General features: G+C 38.9%; 1 protein-coding gene across 6 annotated transcripts in view; it reads left to right on the plus strand.

Moving 5' to 3' along the window:
* nlgn2b (neuroligin 2b) overlaps window positions 1-24,216 on the plus strand; it is a 203,547-nt gene that overhangs the window by 161,444 nt on the left and 17,887 nt on the right. For 5 of the 6 annotated variants that reach the window (XM_034684217.1, XM_034684220.1, XM_034684219.1 and 2 more), the window contains one exon: window positions 6,145-6,294. In XM_034684217.1, coding sequence (XP_034540108.1) covers window positions 6,145-6,294 — 150 coding nt within the window. Of the gene's footprint in view, window positions 1-4,663; window positions 4,744-6,144; window positions 6,295-24,216 lie in introns of those variants that run through there. The other variant, XM_034684223.1, reaches the window with a different exon arrangement.

Below are 24,216 nucleotides of genomic sequence, written 5' to 3' on the forward strand. Positions count from 1 at the left end.
TTTTTCATCCCAAATGCAGCTTTTTGAGCGCTTTGAGCTGATTTACTCCCCTCTTTCTCTTTCTCTCTCGGTTGCTATGAGGTCGATCAACCACACGCTGATGCTCTGACTATCCTGTGTCATGCATCACTGAAAATCAATATTCTGTCCTTTTTCACCTGCGCTTTTATTCTTGTACTAAAGTCCTCATGAAACGCTCTGCTAAATTATTGTCCTTCATGATGTTATTGGGCTTTCTCCAATTTGTCATTTCTGCTCATTTCTGCTTTTGCTGTTCATTTTCAAGTTCACTGCAGTCAAACGTAGAGCTTTCATTACCCTCTTAACCAGGGGCATTGCATAGAAATATAAGCCCTGTACCAAGGTATTCTGTATAAACCCCTACCTGCATTGATGGCCATTCATTATTTTATCTGTATGAGCCCTTCTTACTCAAGGACTGGTATACTTAGCACCCATTTAACCCCTAGTCCAACGCCCTTGCTCATAACCTGTGCAGACAATTTGTGCATCTGTTTCTGCACACGTGCCAAAGCTTACTGTATATTACATAGCATTATGCTTACATAGTCTATTACATTTGCATTTGTGTATGTAGGTCTCTACAAACACAGCACATGTGCAAGTGTATGCCTGAGTGCATATGCTCTAATTTGTGCCAGTGTGTGTGGTCCCCCCCCCCCCCCCCCCCCCCCCCCCCCCCCCCCCCTCTTTTTTTTTATTTTGGGCTCTGTGCTATTTAGGTATTGAATTCTCTCTCCCTTGCATTTCTAATTGCTATGGTTTAAAAAGAGACAGATGTAGCTAATCCAATTGTGTGGTTTCTTAACGGTGAAAACAGAAGGAAGGATTCATGCAGGATTGCCTAGGAGAGCAGCAGAATGATAGAATAGAGATGAAAGAAAAGGAGAAAAGGCTGAGCACTGCGAGAGCACAGGGGAGGGCAATGAGGGGGAGAGAGAAGGGGGGAAAAATAGTCATAATGAAGACAAGTGCATGATGAAATGACATTTATAGAGCTTTGAAAGTGAGAGCGATGTAGAGAAAGAGAGATTGAGAGGGTGGATGAGTAGGAGACTGGTAGAGCTTGACATTTATTCCGACACCTGATGGATTTTGACAGGATCGGGAGGGCTTGGGTAGGGCTTGAATTCCTCGCTTAATTGCTCAGGTATGGATTGTATACAGGTTCCCAAACATTGTGGGAAAATACTTTTAATAGTGTCTTGTTTTTGAAAGAAAGAAACTAGATTGCTTGGGCAGGGATTTGGGTGCAAACAATATCCTGGCTGAAAGTTTTACGCCCAAATCAATTGAGATGTCCATAAATAAATGAACAAGAAAGGAGCAGAATAATGGAAAAGAGGCTGTTTCTGTTGGTAGGTAAAACCTTAAATCGAAGTAGTGTGAATATTAAGGAGCATCAGGTTAGGTAGAGAAGAGAGGAGTGGATAATGTGCCAGTGTTTTTGAGGCCCGCAGGCAGGAGAGACAGTGAGCTCCTTGTTGACCATGAAGGCCTCAGATTTGGGCTGAGTGAGACACTTTCACCCTGCGACCCTGCACCTCTAATCACCCCAGTGTTTGCGCTCTGCTTCTTCAAAACATGTCACCATTTTACTCCCTTTAAGAGCACACAGCTCTGCTCCTGTCATCTTGTCTATTTTGAGGATCCTTTGCAAATGATGTGGTGTCTTCAACTTGTTAGTTTCACTACAGACAGATTGTCTTCTCACCAAAATACCATCTGTCCAGTGTTTTGATGGAATAAACTAGCCAAATGTTATGTTTGAGCTTACCTGACGACAGTCTACAGCCTCACAAATGTTGTCAGACTTAAATGACTACAAGTGATGAGTGAAGACTGTAAGACTTTTTAGACTTTTTCATCTCTGCACCACTTGGACCTTTTCCTGCCCACCTTTCATTAAAGCATTGTAGGTATGCATGAGGTTTTTTTTATCTTCTAGTCCAAAATGATTGGATTTTTATTTTTACTCCTTGCCTTCATTGAGCTTTAGAAATGTTGAGTTACAACTTTCACATTTTTCAGAGGTTCTGGTAGTTTTGAGTTATTAGAAAAATCTCTTACTCTCTTTATTACCATGTTTTACAATTTACATTAAACTGGAGTGAGAGTTCACAATTTGATTTGGGTTATTCACTTTAAACAGTGTTGACCTTGATGAATTAGATTACAACCTCAACTCAAAAACAACTGAAATGCATTTGCATTCTGTTTAAACCTTAACAGAGCTGTAGTTTAATTATCAAAGTTTAAATTACAAGATACTCAAGTTTTCAGTTCAGCACTAGCTATCTATTCAACTCAGACAATAAAAGGCTTGTCAAGCAGGAGTTACGTTGGAGAGGCATAATGCATGGACTCAATGTAATCTAAACAAACCAGCTGCTCCATCACCTCTTAGAAACTCTGCTGTTAATTCTTAACTGCTCAACTTTATTTATATACCACTTCATACAAAGAGCTCTGCAGCACAGAGAGAAACTTTCAAACATATCGGCAGAACAGTAAACCCTTAACAACCACCCAATTTAAATGGAAGCCAACCAGTTTTATACCAACATTTCTTATGTCTTCTGTGAGTTGAAAGGGAGCTTGGGAAGTCTAAAATATGACCTCAAGTGATGTTACTTGAGGTTGTATTTATTTTGGGGCACACCACATTGTAATGAATAAGGGCCTGTGTCCATTACATGCATTACAAAGCCAATGAGGTACAGTGTTTTAGAGCTCAGCACAAAATGCCCCTTGGTTTTTTCGTCGCTGTGCTCACAGCACTCTCATTTGAAACTATTTCAGTTTTTGGAACACATGCTTGCAGAGGTCACTTCTTCCTCACTGATCAATCAAAATCAAGAACGGGCGGGACTTTGGATATCAGCTTTGTCAACAACACTAGCCTAGGAGAATCTAGCATGACTTCTTTTTTTGAGGGTACAATATTCAAGTCAAAATCTACTGCTAGTGCCAGGACACAATTCTTCTTTGTTTTTTTTTTACATTGTCTTTGTAAAATATCCTTGAATAAAAGCAGATATTAAGCATATAGATCAGTTTAAAACAACGGTCACTACCAGGGAAAGCAAAAGAGCAGCGAGATGACTTGTTTAATCTAGCAACAAATAGCGCCAGTGAGAAACATTCTGAAATTGGGGATGTGGGTGCTACCGGTCAAGAAAGACAAATGTTATCAATGGACACAGGCCCTAAACGCAGGGCTCAGGAGTTCTAGCTCCCTCCTCCTGACTGTCTGGAACTAACTCAAGTCCACATGAGCCAGTGCTAGCATCAAAATGTCAAGTTGCATTGTGGGTTATGTAAGTACCAGGTTTAGCATGAAGAATGTGTTAAATACAAAAAAATTATGTATCCTTGCCTCTCATGACTCCTACAATATAATTATAGGAACGCAATGCAAAATCTGTGGAGTCATCCTCTAAATTTTTGATGTGTTACAGGAACATTTGGCTTGAATGTGTCTACATGAGTGATCCCTTTAAAAACAAAAGGTGAATAGTCATTTACAAGTGAATTTCACAATTGTCAGGCCTTTAAAATCGCAGCTATGATCACTTCTATTGACTGTGTGCAAGTATGGATGAGAGGTCTCCACCTCCTCCCCTCCTACAAAAGTGAAGGCAAAATACCCCCAGTCATGAGCACTTACATCCTGAACTGGTGACTTTGTGGGGCCAGAGTTTGTGCATTAAGAATCAGCTGGTGGAGCCGCCCCTTTTGCTAAACACAAGGCAGCTTTGGTCATAAAGTTTACCAGAACACACATTTAACTAAAATTGACTTCAAGTCGGCACAGTCTGCAGTTTTTTAAAGCACCACTTAACTAATTGCAACTAAACTCCTCAGGCAAATTAATATTTGGACATAAATAAGCATAATGAGAATTAACTCTAATGAAGGAAACCATAATTGAGTAAAACTCATTCATTTATTTATCTAGCCTTCACACTTTTATTTGGATAAAGTGGATATTGCAGGAAACTTGGAGAGTGTGGGGAGTCACCGGTTGGAATTGAGCCAATGTCGCCTTCTACATGGGGCACACAACTTAACCATCATGGCAAAACCATGTTCCATCTGTTAACATGGCTAGGCCAGGCTTGGCCTGTACTGCAGCCATTCAGGAGGGGGAGCTCTAAATGTTTTAGCTTCACTTTTGGGAAGCCAACATGTTCTCGATCCTTTCATTCCATCTGTCATCACCACATACGTTCCCTTTCCTCTGAGGATTGAGTTATCGTCAAAGTGTTACTGAGTGTTGAGCCCTGCTGATATGTCACTCCATACTGTCCTGTAACACAGGAATAATTGCACTTGTTTACATATCCTCTGGGAAATCAGCCGGGGCTCAGTGTACACCGGAGAGGAGGAGAAAAAAGAGCAGCACGTCGGAGAGTACGACTGAAAATCTTTTATTTTTAGCCAGTCTGCTTCTATCATATGTATGTGTGAAACCATATGTGCCGTTTTGCTGTGTTCACTTATGTGTGTGTGTGGGACTGTGAGTGACGCACCCAAGTGCATGTGTAACCTGAGATTCAGGTGGTGATGCAGGCGGGTGTGCAAATACGTGAGTAGAATTTGTTACCAAGGCAACAGGCGTTCAGTGAGTCGGTGCAATGGAATGGCTGGTGCAGTTCTATTAGCGAGAAGCAGTTTCCATAGCGACTCAACATCGCAGCTGCCTATGCAAGACTTTGTGTGAGTTTGTGTGTGTGTGTCTGTATGAATACGGTGTGTGAATTTGAGTGTTCATTAGCGTGACTCTGTGTATGACTTGCTTTGTAACGTCTCATATTTTTTCATCCTTTCCGTCATGTTGTTTTTGGTTTGAACCTCCCATCCACGTCTCTCACACTGCCCTATTTTCATCTCCTCTCTCTCTCCCTGTCTTTCCCCGTTTTATCTCTCTCCCTCTCTCCTCCTATCTCTCTGTCTCCCCCATCTCTGAGTGCTGAAGCTCATCAGGGTAAACAGATGCTGTGGCTGTTATTTATGTTTCCACTTGGTCTGCCTTTCATACAAATTATCCACAGGCCCTGCACAGTGCAGACGCTCTGCCTAAATGGGCTGCTCTGGCAGCTCTCTCTGAGCCTTATCCATGCGCAGACACTCAGACCAAACCACAGACTCAAAGAGGGGGGGGGGGGGGGGGGGGGGGGGGTGGGTTAATAAAGGGAAGGGGGGTGAACCATAGCAACACACACTGAAGGGCACATAGGCACCAATAACAGCAGGAGCATCAGAGCTTGCTGCAGCTTTTGATCCATGCGTTGAGGTTTTGGAAGGTACCATCACAGCACAGGATGGGGGGAACAGACGGTACAGAATAAAAAAAAAACATAGAGGATAAGCCTGGTTGAGTTGACTTCAAATGTTTGCTGCCAACTTAAAGGCAGTCTGCTGAACGTGTGTCATACTTAGTATCTTCATCCTATTTTTTTACAGTGAATCTCTGGCTGAAGGAGAAAAAGCTGTGACTTTTTAATTGGAATGCAGTTAACCTATAGGTTATCATTGGCTCTTTTTAAAACAGAGATTCCACAACAGTGCCTTAACAAAGTTCTGGCGTTATGCTGTCATATTGCTGCTCCAGTGTGCGATTTTACACAGTGCATCCAAGAGTGACATGAAAACAAATAGTGCAAGCTTCACACTTCGAGTGCTGTTTGTCCTGCAGGCTCCACCTTCAAACTGACACTATCACTCCTCTGTTACTACCTTTTCTGCTGGTTTAACAGCAAATTACTTTGCCACCTTTGCTCCTCCATGACACAGAACAGCCAGGCAGAATAGCAGCGTGACAGTCTGAAATAAATCTCAAAGTGCTACAGAGTAAAAACATAGGCACAGACACGAGAGCAAGTTGGGAACTCCAAAAGGAATTCTTCAAATCACGACTGTACGTGTTCTCGATTAGCTCATCTGGTACAGCGTGTTTCATTTTGAGTCCTTATTAAACCTCCCCATCACTTTTCATGTCTCTATCCAATAACCCAAAATGCCCTTGTATATATAACAGATTATCTTAAAGGAAAAAAAAAGGATGTAGAGATTTTAAAATATAGAGTGAGCATACAGCTTTGTTTGTGTGTTGCACAGATATTCGGGACCGTCGCAAGAAACCGGTGATGCTCTTCATCCACGGGGGCTCCTACATGGAGGGCTCAGGGAACATGTTCGACGGCAGCGTCCTTGCTGCCTACGGAAATGTCATCGTGGTCACCATGAACTATCGTCTGGGCGTGCTCGGTAAGTTCTGGTGCGCAGAATCCTGAAGGCGTTTCCAGGTAGCAGTGCAGAGAGTGTCAGAGAGATGATGTCAAGACGTGTGTTTGAGAAATGGTGATACAACGCACAAATAAAGGTTGATGTTTGAAAAATGCACCACATGATGAATCAAATATTTAAGGCATTTTGATGTATGTGCTCTCATAAATCACTGAAGAACACATAATTTAAGCCTCTCCTCCTACAGGCTCCTCCAGTCTCAGTAAGTGAGATTCTATCTTATCCTATGATAACATCACAAACAGAAGGAATGTCTGTAATAGCATTTACTGTTAAAGTACTTTTTGAGTTTTTGACTTGAAGCAGCCACTCACCATAAATAATTTCCTCAGTGTTGAGGCTGCTGCAAAGAGAACATGCAGGAGAAAGTGCAGGCATCATGCACAAAAACAGAATGGCATAAACTGTGAGGATCATAACGAAGCTGAAGTGAGACAATATACCATACAGAGGACAAAAAATCTTGAGATAAGCAGATAACACATGAATTTGCCATGGTTTACTTTATTACAAATATTATTTCTACTTTGTACATTTTCATGTTTTAAATTCTGTAATATAAATTATGCATCTCAAAGTTAAAAAATGTTGAAACATTTGTATCACCTTCCAAATTTTGATGAAGTCTGAAAAAAGCACTAATGCGCTAATAACCTTCTCAAAATGATAAAAGAACCTCACTGTATTGAATAATGCACCATCTAAGACACACGTTTCTCCTTCATCTTTCAACATGTTTTCCCCAAAAGAGCAATGAGAGTAAAGAGAGAGTTAAGAGTTAACAGAGTGCAGAACAGCCTCATAAATGTCTTAACATAGACTGACCGTCTGTATACACTTTAAAGTAATGTGGTGTTAACTTTTTTTTTACATGCTTTTCTAAATAATAAATATGATATATTTTCTACTCTTAATCATCTGGTATTAAAGTACTTTGACTGGGTACAAACTTAAGGTTGCTTGTCTTTCAAATGCTGCAAAAAAGTAAGTAATTTTATGTCAAACGTCACCTAACTGAGGTCATCAGTGACCACCTTTTGGCGGTTAATGGCTGCTGCCACAGTGCTTTAATGCTCTTACATCCAGATGTAAACAAACACAGATAACAAATGGTTTCTTGGAGCAATGTAGAACCAACACAGACATATGGACATTAACCTGAAAGGAGGACCAAATGCTGATGATGCTAGCTCTGCTAACTTTAGCCGCACTAATTTGACATTATTTACCAGCAGACTCTGTGATCACGTCTTTGGTGGTGCTCAAAAAATGTTGTTCAATTTTCACTTTTTTATGATTTTTTCCTTACCTTTAGACCAGACGGTCGGAGTCAGAAGGTTAAATTTATCTTGAAACGACTAGGATATTAGTCGCTTCAGGACATCCCCACTTTAGACACTCTCTTGGCAGGAGTGGCAGGAGGCATAATAAAGCTATAGTTTTTAAGAGCATCTAAGGTAACACCATGTAAGATTAATCTCATTTGTACTAACAAAAAGGATTAAATGATGAAATTAGGCTTTCAAAGCTAATTCTATCCAGCCAATCTATTAGAGACATAATCTCAAGAAATAAAAAAAAACAAGACAAAGACTAAATCCCATAAAACATCTTTACCAATTTGACAACACATGCATGGTATTTAGAATACCGTGTTCCTAAAAAGCACACCTCTCTGCACAAACAAGCTGCAAATGCTTCAAATTCAACCAAAGACAAAGAGAACACAGGAAACAACACAAACTTTTCTACTAATGTTGAACTCACCTGCAACATCTGTCACTGCATCAAAGTTAGAAAATGTGTTATGTTAGCAATTATCCATAGTTATGATGACAAAAAGCACATTCAATTTCATTAATTGCATTTCTGAGCCAAGCAGTGTTTTTCTTCACGCTGCTCATGTGATCGCACACTCTCTGGTGCAGCTTATGTACTAGATATTTAAACATATAACAGATCAGCATTTTGTTTTTTTATTGTTTATTTTGTATTTATTTGCACAATTAAAAGAAAATGCACACAAAAAAGAGCAAAGATAAATAATATACTGTGCAGGAAGAGGCAGAAAACCCAGAGAGCTTATTTGCAGCCTCCACCCAAATAGTGTTCTAATTTCAAAAATTAATTAAAAAATTCTAAATTGACACACATAAAGACAATAGTTGATACTAAAAAAAAATAACATAATAATATACAAAATTAACAACTAATATAAATACAGCAATTCCATCAACAGAATTCAAAAGTACAAAATATGAATATGATGTGGATGGACACCTGTTTTTGAGTATGTGGTTGAGCATGATGAGTATAATTAAGTAACAGTGGTTAAAAGTTTTTTTCAAGCATCCTTTATAACATTTTAAAGATAAACAGTTTTTCGCCACATTGGAATAAATATTCCAGATTTTGCTGTCCCTGAAACGTATTGAGAATTGACTTCTACAGGTAAAACATTTAGGAGGATGAAGAAATAAAGTTTGATGAGTTGAGTAAGAGTCGACCTGTGAATTTAATTTGAAGTAAGACTTCAAGTGATCAGGGATATTCCCTTCACGTTGTATTTTATACAAAAAAACACATATTTGAAAGATATTGATGTTATAGATATTAAGAAGCTGGAGTGAACTGTTGTTACATATGTTACTCTAGGAAACTTGATGTTGTAGTCAAGTTGTGCATGGTTTTCCAGAGAACTTAAAGATTTTCACAGATTTGAGGTCTGTAGAAAATTGAAGTTTTTCTCAGTAAAACAGGAAATTAACTTCTTTTGTAATGAACACTGTCACCAGGATCTGAAATATAGTAACTTTTTTTAATCTCCGAAAAACTGAAGTTGGTGTTTAAGACTCTTTTGGGGAATGTGGCCCAGGCCTGTCCTGACGACTCCAAGACTCATAAGTACTGCTAAATTTAGGACCAGTACCCGACTCAAGGCTCATAACAGCACATCGGCTTTATTTCATCCATAGCTCACTGTGAGCCTGCAAGACTAAAACAACGCAGTGGCTACATCCTGTCTGTTTTCCTCTTCATTTAGAGCGCCTCATGAAAGACGCGGGCTCACATGAGTGGCAGTCAGAGAGAAAGTGGTGACATTATATGTCTCATTATATTTGAAAAGAACCAGACCCTAACCTGGGCTGAACCAACAGAACACAACCTGAACCTGACACATGCCAGACTCATTTCCAGGAATCAGATTGAGATGAAAATTCACACTTTATGTTACGGGCTGTTTTGCACTTTACCAAACAACTGTTCTGGAACTTGGAAATTCGTCTTTACAAAAGCAGCCTTTGTGCAAACTATGTGCAAAAATCATTCAGAATGAGGTCTAGTTAATCCTGAATTATCATTTCTGCTTTCAAAGTTGCTCACACCTGACCAGTTTGTCCTGGATCAGTTCACTCAATGTTAAATATGCAGCAGAAATTTCATAACAAAGCACACACAGGTGTATTTACTGTGCTCACTTAACCTGAAAATGACATTTTATTTTCATCAATTATTTGTTGCAGTAATATGCACTTCTGCTGGAAAAACAGCCAGGACCTGCCTCACTATACTTCAGAGAAACCAGCGACCATTTAGTGCCTTTGGTGTACATTCAGCCATTCAATGTGTGTCGGTTGCTTTCAGTGTATTTTTGGATTAAGGGTTATTCTATTTGTCCATTCTGGTGGAGCTTTGCAGTGCTTGCTTGGCCTGTGAGTGTGGGTTGAGCTCTGTATGTGTGTGTGTGTGTGTGTGTGTGTGTGTGTGTGTGTGTGTGTGTGTGTGTGTGTGTGTGTGTCCTGCTGGATATCAGTGGAGTCAAGTATTTACATTCTCAGTCATCTTTCAGAGGTGTTTGCACACAGGCTATCTGTGACTGTCACTGCGGTTGCCAGGTTGGGTAATCAGATCTTGTTTATTGCATCGCGGCTGTTTCAACATATCAGAATAATGATAAACAGAGAAATGGGAGTCGTTTAGGATGTCGTCCAAGAGTCGCAGCGAGCATTAACAGAGGGTAACATGATCCAGACCGTTACTGACCGTGCCAGTGGAGAGGCACAGGGACAAGGACAAAGTGAGAGTTAGTGAAATGAGGAACCTTGGACCTGCTGCTTTATCCTGATCCGGTTCTACTCGTTATTCCCTCTTTTCACAGTTTTTGAGAGAAATCGTGACCGTTAAGAACCAGAGCGTGACTTCCGGTTCACATCATCAGATTTGCAATGACAAAGAAGGATCTAAAAGCAGACTGTTTTTTAATGTGACAAAAAAAAGGCTACACAAAAAGGTTTTCAATAATTGTCACACAAAAACATCAAAAAGAAAACAGACAAGGTTCAGATGGAAGGTGAATACACTAGAAGTACCTCAAAGAATACAGACACGCTAGATCCAAAGTTTTAGGATGAACCCACACAATAACAGGGGAGACAAAGACTAAACACATGGGTAATCAGGGCTGATGGATGAATAACAATTTCATCATTATCACAATGAAGAAGACATCATATTTTCTATTGACAAGCAAGCTTTCTCAGTCAATATGCGTGCACTTTACCTCCTGGATAGAGGCCTGGGCATAATAGACATTATGTTATAATGCGGTCAGATTAAGCTCAAGCTAGCATTCAGCTATTCTAACATTAATCAGTGTCATTTTAGTGTTGCAAAAACCATTGCTAACACAGGTGTAAACACTGAAAAACAGCAGACAGACATAGAGACTGTGAGTCATAGCTAGATCGTGCTCTTCAATGTTTGTTTTTTGCCTCCCTTTATAATGTTAACGCAATATTAAATCATGTAATTTCACTTCTTATACATTTCTCACATCGTGCAGGCCTGCTGAAAAAGTAAGGGTAATCAAACACAGGTGAAAAAAAACAGGCACAGGTGAAAACATTAAGGGCAGGCCACACTATCACACAGGAGGGAAAGAAGAAAGGCTGGAGGTAATGCTACATGCATAAGAGGTAAGGGTGCAAAATAAATAAGACAGGAAATTATCGTAGAATACCCAAATAGATGACATATGTAACTAAAAAACATATTTTTCCTTCCCTAACCTGGTACATTAAATCATCATGTTGCTGGGAGTGTTGTTGAAGATGTCTGAAGTGCACTCATGTATTGTAGAGTATGTTTATTGAACCAAACCTTAATGCACTTACATACAAAAACATAGTGTACATACAAATGTAGAAGTCAAGAGTGAAAAAAGAAATACACACACAAAAACACAAGTCAGGAATGAGGATCAACAAGATGGCTTGTCCCATACTAATCACTGTTTACAGCTTCAGTATGAAAACAGAATCTCAAGGCACAGGATTTGAGGCATTAGATATTTTCTGGTTGCTGTTTGTAGTCTGAGTAGCGCCATCCACTAGCATTTCAGGGGGCATTGCATCAGCCACATGGCAATGCCTGAAGCTATTGGCAGTACAACATTGATTTAGCTTTGATTGATACATCTAAACAGATGCCAGCATGTGAGTGCAGCTAACTGCTCTTAGACATTGTTTTGTAACACTGTATGTTGCTTCTGAAGTTGCCAGACCAACTGTGACAATGGCCATTCACAGGAATTCACAGGAAAGGAAGTCTTGCTCAGAAGTCCTTTATTGTTAACCACTGGCTACACCAGAAGCATCAAAAAGTAGGTCATTGCTCCCAGAGGCTGCATCTTTAGCAAACAATAGCTGATGAGTTACGAAATTGATCCTAAACTTGACTCTATTAGAAATTGGGATGTTCCTAAGTGACACATTTCCAAATAGATTAAACAGGAACTTTAATCCGTACTAGCCAATGTTGAGCACAGTTTATTTAACTCAGCTAAACGCAGTCAAAGAAACTATTGCATGTAGCCTTTTTAATTAATATTTGAAATAATTCATCACCTTTTCAAATAATGAAACCTACAGCTAGATGAAATGCTGCTGTAATGTGTGGGTGTTATTTGTGTGTTATGAACATATTACAATGTCCCACAAAACATAACTACAAATCACCAAATAAAACTGAACTTGGCCTCTTGCTATGTGGGTAACACACAAGACAAACTCCCACCAAGCATGACAGCAAATCAGTAGATAAAAGCCACTGCTGTAAAAGATAAAATATACATTTAAAAGTCATAATCAGTCGACCATTAAAAGACCTTCAAAGTTATGCCTAGATTAACATGCTTAGGCTGCCCAACAGCAGGATACTGTTGTCAATCAACTTTAAACAGCAAACACACACACATGATGTGGTACGTACTCAACCCCCTTGCAGCAAGCACAGATATCGCAAACACACACACACACAGAATGACGTGCAAGCTGGTGTTTTGGTTTAACTTGTTACCTTGTTGAGTGATGACTTTCAGCTAATTTGTCCGTGGTTATTGTTACAACACCTCTTAAAAACAGAAAGAGTCCTTGTGGATGCCTCTTTGTTTAGTTATTCACTAAAGACATATCTGATGAGTACATGTTGACATTATGATGGCAAGGGACTCTCTCTGTTTTTAACTGCTCTTGTAACTCTGACAACCACAGACACATTGAAGTGAAAGTATCCAGTTAACAGGGTCACTCTTTATACCAGAATAACAGTATAGTTTTGGAAAGCGTTGTATCTTCTTTGCGGTCAGCATTGTGAGCCTGCATTGATCAAAATATTAGTAATGTGTTTAACCAGCTAGTAATTCTGGTGCAAATCAGCAAAGGGTGATGATGTTCAATCGTGTAGTGCACTACAACAACACGCGACAGTTGGGTCTCACCTTTTGTGTTGCAGTTTCCGCAGAGGATGGAAAGAAGGCTGAGATGTGCTGATCAGAGTGGACCTGAGGTGAATAAAGAATGAGTAGATCAAAAATGTAACTGAGGGGAGGGTGAGGCCATGCTGTTCTTTGTAGGTGATCAAAAAGGACCTATTTAAAATTGTGTGTTAAATCAAGAGTTACTGCAGTAGTATCTTTGATTGCCTCCCTAAAAGACCTCTCACCTTGTTCTGACCTTAACCAGGCGGATTTACACTGTTGTTAAAATCTATGCACAGTCATTGAACTACATATAAAAATCAGGTTGAAGATATCTTAAGTTCATTAATGCATCTCATATAGAGTGTTTATTTCCTTAAACCTCCACGCACAGTCACCAAAATACATATAAAATACATCCACATAGAGGTGGAGGGTGATCCTGCTGAGTGATTATGAGCGATGACGCAGTGTCCTCGATTCCTTGAACATTGTTGAAAATTTTGTTATGTGGGCGAATGTGTACTCTCTCTCTCTCTCCTCTCTCTCTCTCTCTCTCTCTCTCTCCTCTCTCTCTCTCTCTCTCTCCCTCTCCTCTGTCTCTCTCTCTCTCCTCTCTCTCTCTCTCTCTCTCTCCCTCTGTCTCTCCCTCTGATATGCTTTAAATAGGTTACTGTACTAAGCAGATTATCCTTGTGTGTGTTTGTATGTTGATGTAACATAAACATGCATGTTTGCACACAAATATCTTTTTCATGTGACCGTGTGTGTCTGTGTGTACGCACTACTTGGTTGCGTGCCGTGCGTAAAACATATATATGAATAATGCACCATTCATCTGAATTTTTAATGGCGCTCCTCTTCTCTGACACTGAATTTGAGGCAAAGTGAGAAACACAAGCATACCGTGTTTTTAATAGTTTTATGTTCTAATCTTTGGTATTATCCTGTACTTACACACACAGGAGCTTACACATGCCAAGCTCATTTCATTCAATGCCTGCGCCTTTAACAGAGTGATGAGGAGTCAGGAAGAGGAGAGAGAGCAGGGAATAGAGACAGATGAGTGAGGAAGACTCACAGAGAGACAGTGGGGGAAAGGAAACAGAAGGGGGGAGATGGGAGCAGGCTAAAAATAAACCCTCAGAAATGCTTTTTAAATTTGGCGCTGATGCAAAGTATTCATTTTAATGATTCTCCTGCAGTGTGACCACAGCAACCTTACATATGATTTAACTGCTGGAGCTCTTTCTGACATATATTTGTGTAATTAACCCTTCAAAAGAATATATTCTCAGAATTTTTGTATAAATGTATGATAAATCCCTGTTGTCGTGGAGTAAAATGGGTGAATGAGAAGAAAATGTCTGCTGAACACGGCCTGGTTCAGAGGTTTGGTGACAGTTGAGAAACCAGATTGCTGCTCGGCTCACCTTCTCCTACCTTCCTCCTGCTCCAGGCTCCACAGAGCCTTCTGATTTGTGTTGCATAGCCATCTGTTCAGACTAATTAACTAATTAACTAATTAATGAACTCTGGGGAAAGGCCCACCGTCGTGGGCTCGCAGAGTGAGAACATTTTTCACCTCAGGAAGAGAGATGAAACGCTTCTTCTGGAAACGTTTCTCTGTGCTCTTTGTCCAGCTTCAGATTCTTGCTTCTAAGTGAGCATTCCAGCTTTTCACAGACAAAAAGCAGTAATAAATTTAATATTTGTCTGGTTTCATTCTGCCAAAATGTTCTTTTGTTATTTACAGTTGTGCAAGGCGACACTTGGGGTCTGAGTGATGATTTATCACAACTCAATTTCCTTCTGTTTCAAGCAGTTAAAAACAGATTTAGATCCATTGAAAGCAACTTATTTTGCTATCAGCGTTGCTAAAGCTGCCCATGTTTTGTGCATGCTAACACCCAAAGTAGATCATTGCTGGTCTGTTTGGTCTGTTTATTATAATACCCTGGGAAAGGTGCAACAAGCTGTAAACACAATACTGATAAATTATCACCTATTAAAGTTGAAATGACGAAGTGTTAGCAAACAGCTGCCCGCTCACACATCCAGCAGACAGAGTAGCATTAACATTCATTTGGATGAGCCTCTATTCACAGAGCAACATCAGCATTCACAACACTGTTTGTCTTTTCTTTTATGGCTCACCTGTGAGCAAGCAAATGCTTATTCACATGTCCAGCAGACACAGAGCAACAGATTAATTCAGATTCAGATTAATGGCTGTTTGAAAAATCTAAATACACTAACTAGGTTACTTTGAGCTCTGTTTTGGTCTCCACCAGCTCCTGTGAGACAGATCTGCTTCTTTGGCTGCTATTTTAGATGTTTTAAATTATGCAGCTTGAAATAAGGAGTATAACATCAAAGAAGAACATTAAAGGTTAGTTGGTTATCTGCAGGAACTCCTGGCTATTTCAGCTTTGATTATATTCTCCACCTATTTTAGTCTTCACAGCAAAAATTTGAGTGTAGAGGTCGTTATGGACGAGGATACATTTTAAAGACAACTTGGAATATGGCCAAAGAACTTGTTAGCTAAGCAGTGCAGAGGTTGAAGCTGCTCATGCACAATGCATCCTGGTAAATGTAGGTCCTACCACCACATATCTTACAGCAGGAGAACTCAGCTTTCTTTATTGTTATAGCACCCACAGGAGAATGTAATGCCGCAGGTGACACTGATCATCAGCATTCAGTAGACATCTACATAAAACATGGTAAGACATAAATCACTTCATAGCTGCAGACAATAAAGCCAAAACAGAGAGCTGTAAGAAGCCAAATGTCTTTGTAGAGCTGAGGGGCTCTGCAATGTCAAGGTGTGTATTGATCATTACAAGTGGCCTCGCACTATTGTTTCATCCATTACTCTTAAAAGGACTGATCAGAGTAGCTTTAAGGTTGGTGTCTTACGCCATTTATGCTTTTTATACACATATATTATATAAGAACAAGGGACTTTTTAAAAGCCTGGATGATGACATGAAGTTGAAAAATTGAAGTGAAGTGTGCGCTGATGTTAAAAAATGAGTTGCGACACTCTGAGATCATGTTATGTCTTAAGGGACCTCAAAAAGATTATATATCTACATAAATCTTTCAATGAAGGGTGTTCTGATGTGGGAACTTCTTTAAAGTGTTCTCTTACTTTCCTACAAAACCTTACAAAAAACTGCTGTTAATTATTCTGTACCCGGTTCAGTACTATATTTATACTAAAATGACTGTTATGTTGTTGAAAATGATAATGTTTAGTAGTGTCAGTCTTCAAATTACAGAGTGTGGATAGAGATGTATTCACCTAAGCTTCTTGTACTCTGTCCAAATCTCCTGCACAGATTGTTCAGTTATAAATGATGTGTCCAGAAATAATGTGCTAATGTTCCTTGTTTGTGACACACCAGTAAACACCATTTTACAAGTGACCTAATGAACATAATTTCATAAGCTCATGCTCTTGTAATCATTTTTAGCACAAGTCAAATCAAACAGTGTCAGCGCATCCACAAATACTACTTAGCACAGTGAATATCGGGCATCTGTTCAAATTGTGTGGCCCGTTGTTGTCAAAAACATCCCTTAAAATATGACATAAACAGTATTTTTAGCCAGCACACATTCTGCTGTCAATTAATATCAGCCTGCTGCCTTGTCACAACTGAGCCATCCCTAAATACAAATGAAACACACCTCCCACTCCCTGCACAGAGACACAATCTTCCCACTCTGTAAGCAATAGCTTACACTTCTCTCCCCACATTTTGTCTACAGTGCACTGACAGTGATGACGGCACAGGAAAACATAATCATTTGCTTGCATGTCATTCTGATTGTGGCAAGGTTCACACAGATTTGGATCTACAAATGAAATGTAAACAAAACCTAATGGAAGTACATTTATATACAATGCAATAATAGTTCTGCTTTCTCTGCCTTATTATAGAATATGATGGCTAAGTGTGATTCATCAAGTGTGATTTCATTCATCAAGTGTGATGAATCACATGGAAAGATTAAGTTGTGTCGAAGGTATTTTGTTCTTTCAGGATGTAGAAGAGTTGATTCCACCTTATAGGTAAAGTTCACATTGAAAAGTTTTGACTTATGGGTATATTGACCAAGACTGACGCCAATCTGCCTCCCAGGCTGGCAGCCAGCAGCACAGCTGGACCAATCAAATACAAGGAGATAATTAATGCAGCCAGTCATACTTGAGACTCAACATCTTACACGCCACATGTTTGAAAATCAAATTTAGAATCTCAAGGTCTCTATAGTACCCTAAATATCAACTGTACCCTGAACATCAGTGTGTGCTGCTGTAGTCTATTAGTCCATACCATGTGTTCATGGGTACATTTGCATTATATTAGGTGAACATTACACTTGAGAAATAGTAACGTCCTTGCTATGATGCCTGTTGACTATAAGTCTTTTTTTTATGCTGGGCCAACAGTTGAAGTTGTGAAGCAGAGGGAGAAGTTTGAGGCCAAGTTACAGTTTGAGGGAAATACCACAATTTGAGTGAAAAAGTCTTAAAATCTCAAGACAAATATGTTCAGAGTGACTGATATAATCTTTGATCTCCAATGTGAATACAAATCCAATAATCTGCTCAGAAATCATGAAGTTAAGACACACTGCAAGTTATGCTTAAGACTCAGGGACGCGTCCAGGGGCGTGGCCAGGGGCGTGGCCAGGGATGGTTCAATGTCCCTATTTAGGTTTAAGTTTTTTTTATTAGGGACAACAATAATGTTCCTGGGTCAACTTGACCCAGGGCATTTTTAATGATTCAAAGTGTCAGAACCCAAAAAAACCCGATAAATATTTTAAAAATCTCATTATTAACTCCATTACTAAGCATTTAAATCAATATTAAGTGCATTGGTGTTCTTTAATTCTCACAGATCATGGTTCAATGAGTATAACTCACTCGTTTTTTTATGAAAATTCATGTTAAATCTTTGTTTATGTACATTGGAAAGTGACTGTGGTGAAATATGTCACACAGTTGCAAAGAAACATTTAGCATTTAACAATTCTGACCCCTTTTCTCCTCAATTTCGACTGCAAGATCAAATTGACCGACAAACAGTATCTATGTAATACAAACATGCAGGGAGGGTTGCAAATGTGTGAAATGAACCATTTTCATTTTCTATTTTTTTCACATTAGTTAAGCCAAGCAGGAGAAGTTTCATATTGAAAAAATACTTTTAACATTTCTTTTTAGATCTTCGAACTTTAAAATGGGTCAATTTGATCCGTAACTAATATGAGGGTTAAAATGTGAAGGTTTAAGTCTTTTTTGTTTTGAGGTAATCTGGTGAAGGCTTACTGCAGGAATGTGAGTAATTTGCAAACAGAAAGCATTTGTATCTCAATCTTTAATAGTGCTAAAACGTCAGTAAAGAGTAATCAATTAATTAATGCACATTGGTCATGATGACAGGGAGGATGAAACTGTTAACATATTGACGTCTCGATAACAGTTGTAATTTGATGTAGAGTGCTGTGTAACCAGCATTTAAAATGGTGCTGTACAAAGTTTTACTTGATTTTGCCTGACTCACTAATATAACATCACTTCATTAATTAAAGTAGCTTTACCACGAGCCCTGTGACTGAATGTTCTGTCAGCAAACAAAGCCCTGTTTGAAGGGTTTCATTCACATATTTTGATCAGCTTTGATTGACATTTTCATCGCAGATCAGTAGTTTCGGAAATGAAACTTTCTTCGAACGGCTTTGAAACGTCTTTAGTGTCAGAGTGAAGTTTGAAGTTTGAAGCATTACTTTTCAAATGTGCATGACAGCCTGGTTTTATTGCACAGCTTGGTGCCTTTGAATGGACCTTTGAGGGGAGAAATTGAGTGAAATAAGTTGGGTTATAAATACAATGGCATTCGAAGCCTATGACGGGTGCTGAAATGATATTAGTTCAGCAGGAGGAAGGCCAATTATAAACTATTTGTTACTTTTTTGCATCTTCCTGTCAAAAAGACATATTGATCTACTACTGCCATCAAGGAGACTTAACAGGTTTGTGTGAAAATTTTGATAATCAAAGTATAAGAAAATGAGAGGGATGTTATGAAGCAACAAATCTTTGATATATTATAATGATCATGTTGCTGTCATGTGTGAAGAAAAACAAGCAGCCTCTTGTTTGTTTCATGCTGTACAAACTTGTTTTCAAAAATTCAGAGTTTTTTAGGATAAAAAACTGCACATCAGAGTGAGAGTGTGTTCTAAAATAAAATTAGATTAAAATAAGATGTAAAGTTTTGAGTGCATGCTGCTAACAGTTTAGTGAAAGGTCATATAATGCACGGTTACCTTTATACAAAGAAGATAATCCTCAAGGTTGCAGCACAACACTGAATGATCAAATCCACTTTATTCCAATCATCCAAACAGATTCTTTAGTCTTCAATGTGCAGGAGACGTTAACCATCTGCTAATGTTTTTTTCTCCTTTTTTTGAAACAGTGCATCTACTTTTGCTTGATTAATTTCGTGACTCAGAATACACAGAAATATTACCTTGTTTTCTCTCTTCAATCATCTTGTCTGCGTGTATAAAGAGGCAATGTCTTCCCTCTGATTTTCTGACATCCCTCATCATCTCCTGTGTGACGTCACACAGGACTTACATAATATGTCCTTCAATGACATTAGCTTTGGGCAATATTTGGTTTAATACCTGTCTTATGTCTGTGGGGCTTTTTTTATCCTTTCCTCTTTTCCAACTCCCTCCCCTCCCCACCCTCCTGTCCTTTCTTTTTTTTTTTTCCGTCTGTGTTCACAGAAATTTGTTCAGTGACCCACTGCAGTCACTCTACTCAGTCCTAAAAATTACTCTGCAGATGTATGTTCCCGTCTCAGTAGTCAAAGAGTCAGGCGACTGACCGCAGTTCAGTTCTGGACTGTGGTTTTGTGAGTGGTGTTGACTTTAACAGAAATTGTAGTTGTACGGAGTAAAACACTTAATATACTGTGAAAATACTTGATGCGGAGCTGCTGCTTCTAGTTTGTACTATGCATGTCTCTTGTCTCACAATTTAAGAATAAATCTGTCTGATACATGTCTGTTCCATAGACTGCCACCATAGCATCACCCATTACATTTTGAGCCACTTTTCAAGCCCCAAAGTTTCGGCTGTCACCATATGTGGACAATAGGTTGGATAAATATTAGAATGTCTCTCTGTAGTTGAAAGAACTCACTTAATTCACTCGTAGACAACTGAAAAGACAATGAACCGTGAAAATCTGGATGGAAATGTGGCCGTATTTCAAGATCAAACAGCATGTTTAATAACTCACTAGCTGACATAATGTTTGATAACCCATGGCTACCACAATGTAAGCTAGGAACAAATAGCTTGTCAACATGCTTACTTTTTAATGTCAGTTAGCTGATTGAAAGTTATTGAATGTTAGCATTAGCTGTTGTCTACAGATAGTTATTGGGTTGTCAAATGTTATTTTATTTATTCATTTATTTTCAGTGTTGCAAAAAAACATATTCTACACATTTCAATTTACATACAATTATTAATTACAACAGGTATATACTGAAATCAAACTAGTCTTTTGTTTAGACAAAAGCAGCACTTTATTTTTTATTTTTTACTCCTTCAAACTTCCCCCATCTCCTCTCTTGATAAAAAAAACAAACTTACAAAGAACTGTACAATCCAGACTGAATACAACTTGCCCACAAATTGAATCAGGGAGCACAAATAACACTCCAACATACATTTAACAGTTGTAAAGAAAAAATAACTTCTTGATAAAACATCTAACAAAATTGTGGACTGGTGTTGCGTATAAACAGTCTAAAAACTGCAGCTACAAACTTCTGTACAGTAAACTCTGGTTTGAAAATATTAACATGTCTATTATTTACAAACACACATTTTTAACAGCAGTAACATAGTAAGTAATCAAATAAGATTGAGAAACTGAAAGGTCTATTTAAATAAAAACTAGTTATATATATATATATAGTAGGAGTAGTGTCCGCAGAAGAGGTGGGGAAAGGAAGCGCCAACATTTTTTAAGAATTTACTGAACAAGTAGAACTATATAACGGGGATATAAGAGCACGCTAGGGGCTGGGGACCATATGGGGGGGTTATCAAATGTTATTTTACATTGTATTATGGCAGATTCACCCCCAGATTTTCACTGTTAACTGTCTTTCCATCCATGTAGAAGTAATAGAATTATAGATACCCAACATTTATGACTTACAGCCTGTTACTGCCATATGTTTTCCCTGTGCTGTTAGTCCCTTTTCCTCCTCTGTTGTCTTAGCTCAGGTGAATCTGCTGATTGCTAACGAGGCGCACCTGGTCTTGAGTGTTTAAAGCCCAAGTGCTGCCTTCAGGAGGCAGAGGCTTCTTGAATGGGGATTGCTCATGGCTCAGCCGCTCAAGTCAAGGATTTCATGTTTGTTGATTCCTATCCTGGGTTTTCTTTGTTTAATCAGTTGGATATGGGTTGGTTTTTTTTATCCATGGGAGTGTTATAAGGTGTTTTCTGTGAATAACCTGAAATAACATAAATAACTTTGTTCATTTGCGTGTATGCAAGTACCAATAGCCGAGGGGTCTGTTATGCTAATTAGGTCAGTGCAAACTTACTAGTACAACCGATAGCTGGAATCAAATAATAGATAAAGGTTTTCGGGGCACTGGTGGCCTAACAATCAAAGCGCCCCACATGCAGAGGCGATACTCCTTATTGCAGAGGTCGCCGGTTTGATTCCCGGCCGCGACCATTGGCTGCATGTCTTTTGCACAAGTTACCACTTATATAATACCATCTTACTCGCTTTCCACAAAGTGAGCACTTTTTATTCCTGTTTTAATAACAAACCAAAAAAAATGGTTGCTGTCATACAGTTCGGGTTAGCGGACACTGTCAATTTTTTCCCCCATTTCCAGATGAACAAACTTCTGCTAGTTTGTTCTTCACATTATACGTCACCACAGGAGCAGAGTAGAGCAATGAAAGTGTTGCAAATTACGTATAACTCGCTCCATTTGTGCCACCCAATTTGCGTCATACATGTTGACTGACAAAAACTCACATCTTTTCATTGACTTTACATGTAATTCACTTTCACGTTTGGTGTGAACACAACATTAGAGCTGAGTCGTTCGCTACCAACAAACCACTAATGGCCATTGTGTGAACATGTCATAGCTTGTACATACCTGTAGCAACAGTCAATAGTCACTCATGTAGATACATATTATATTACATTTATACATCATTCATACCTCTGTATATTCTGTATTATTTATATTATTTAACTTACTGCTAAAGCACTTCTGGTTAGGTGCAATATGTATTTAATTGCTTGTACTTGTGACATGTCCAATGACAAGACATTGAATCTAATCTAATTTAATCTCAAATGTAGCAGTTTGCCAATTATAGGTAGTAGCACCTAAAACCACACCCGGCTTTTTGACTATTTAGCATACAGTCCTTACAAAAATTGACAAAAAGCTGTACCAAAGAATTGAAACTAGCAACTAAGACCATAGGCTAATTAGGAAAATAATAGCTGCTGTAGTAATAATAAAAAAACCACAAACAGAAGACAGGTCATTCTTCCACGTTCTTTTCAAGGGTCATAAGAAAGAGAATTGGCGTGCTCACTCGAAACTACTCGAAAAATCCAGGGTCAGACTTATTTTTGCAAACAGCTGAGTCACCCCATGTGGCCAGTAGAAAGGATGCAGATTGAAGGCACTTACACTTTGGCTTTACTTTTGAAACCAAGAGGCTACATCCACTTATTAAATACAGTACATGATCTGCTCTCTATAGTAATATGTCTCCCTTGTGAATGCAATCAGATATCATTGCAGGATAATGGCTCTCACTATGACTCATCTAATCAGTGTATATAGACAAAGAGCTTTTACCATTTTTTTCATGCAGTGGTAGAGTTCATTATGCTTTCATGATTAGAAAAATGCACTCACTTTTCAATAACTTTCTAACCATGATTGGCAAGAGCAGCTATTATCAGACGTGTAGATTCTTTGAAAAGACACCTACTTATTATTCAGTAAATATTTCTGCTTTAAATTTCCCTCCCTGAGAGGCTCACTTCCCCTCTGTTTTCTGTCATCCATTCATTTCTTCAGCCTGTGTCTTTACTTAGAGGTTGATGACTCTCCTCACAGTTCCTTGGCCGTTACCTAAAGCAAGTGTTGAATATGCATGAGTTCAGCCTCATAAACTGCTGCTCTCAGCGCTAAAGTCAGTAGGAAGCCCAACTCAGCAGATGGGGGGGATCAGAAAGAAAACTTAAACTGAAAGAGAAAGAGAGGAGAGGAGAGGAGAGTACGTGTTTGACTTATCTTTAATGGTTTAAGATACACCAGGTTTCCTCTCCTCACGTTGCCCTTGCACCAAAAGGCACTCGCTCATGCTAGCATGCTACACTCAATGTTGACTTTGTGTTGCATACAGCTGTTGGTGTACTTGAATATGGGAGTGCTTGATTGTGTGTATGCAAGTGCTTTTGTGAGTGTCTGTCCATATCATTTTGCCTGAAGCCCTGGACAGTTGCCAGGCAACAGTGGCAGGCAGGCAGCTCAGCACTCGACTGGGCATACACGGAGCAGACACTTCCACATGCCTTTGGTTTCTGATGAGCGACTCAGGTCAGCGCTGATACGTTACCAGGTCAGAGTCACATCAGGCTAACAGCGGCGATGATCTAAGGATAATACAATTACACAGCAAACATGCAGAGTGTGTCTTGATTACTTGGAGTCATCCTTTCAAGCTAATACTGCTAACAAGATTTCTGTGTTTTTAATAATCTATCCAGCACTTAGCACTGCTCTATGGGAGAGCAGATAATGTTACTTATAAATTTGGTAATCCTATTATTTTTTCTATCACAATTTAATAGAGCAGTGGTTTCTCAGAATCATTGTCTCATTATCATCAGCAAGTAAAAGATGACTGTTTGTTTTAATGATTTGGTTAATGTTTTGAGTAATAAATTGCGGAACTGTTAATTTACCATCTGATTTATTTTGATTTCAAGAGTTCTGAGACTTTTTAAAGCTC

The sequence above is a fragment of the Notolabrus celidotus genome, chromosome 5, assembly GCF_009762535.1.
Source record: "Notolabrus celidotus isolate fNotCel1 chromosome 5, fNotCel1.pri, whole genome shotgun sequence".
Classification (NCBI taxonomy): domain Eukaryota; kingdom Metazoa; phylum Chordata; class Actinopteri; order Labriformes; family Labridae; genus Notolabrus; species Notolabrus celidotus.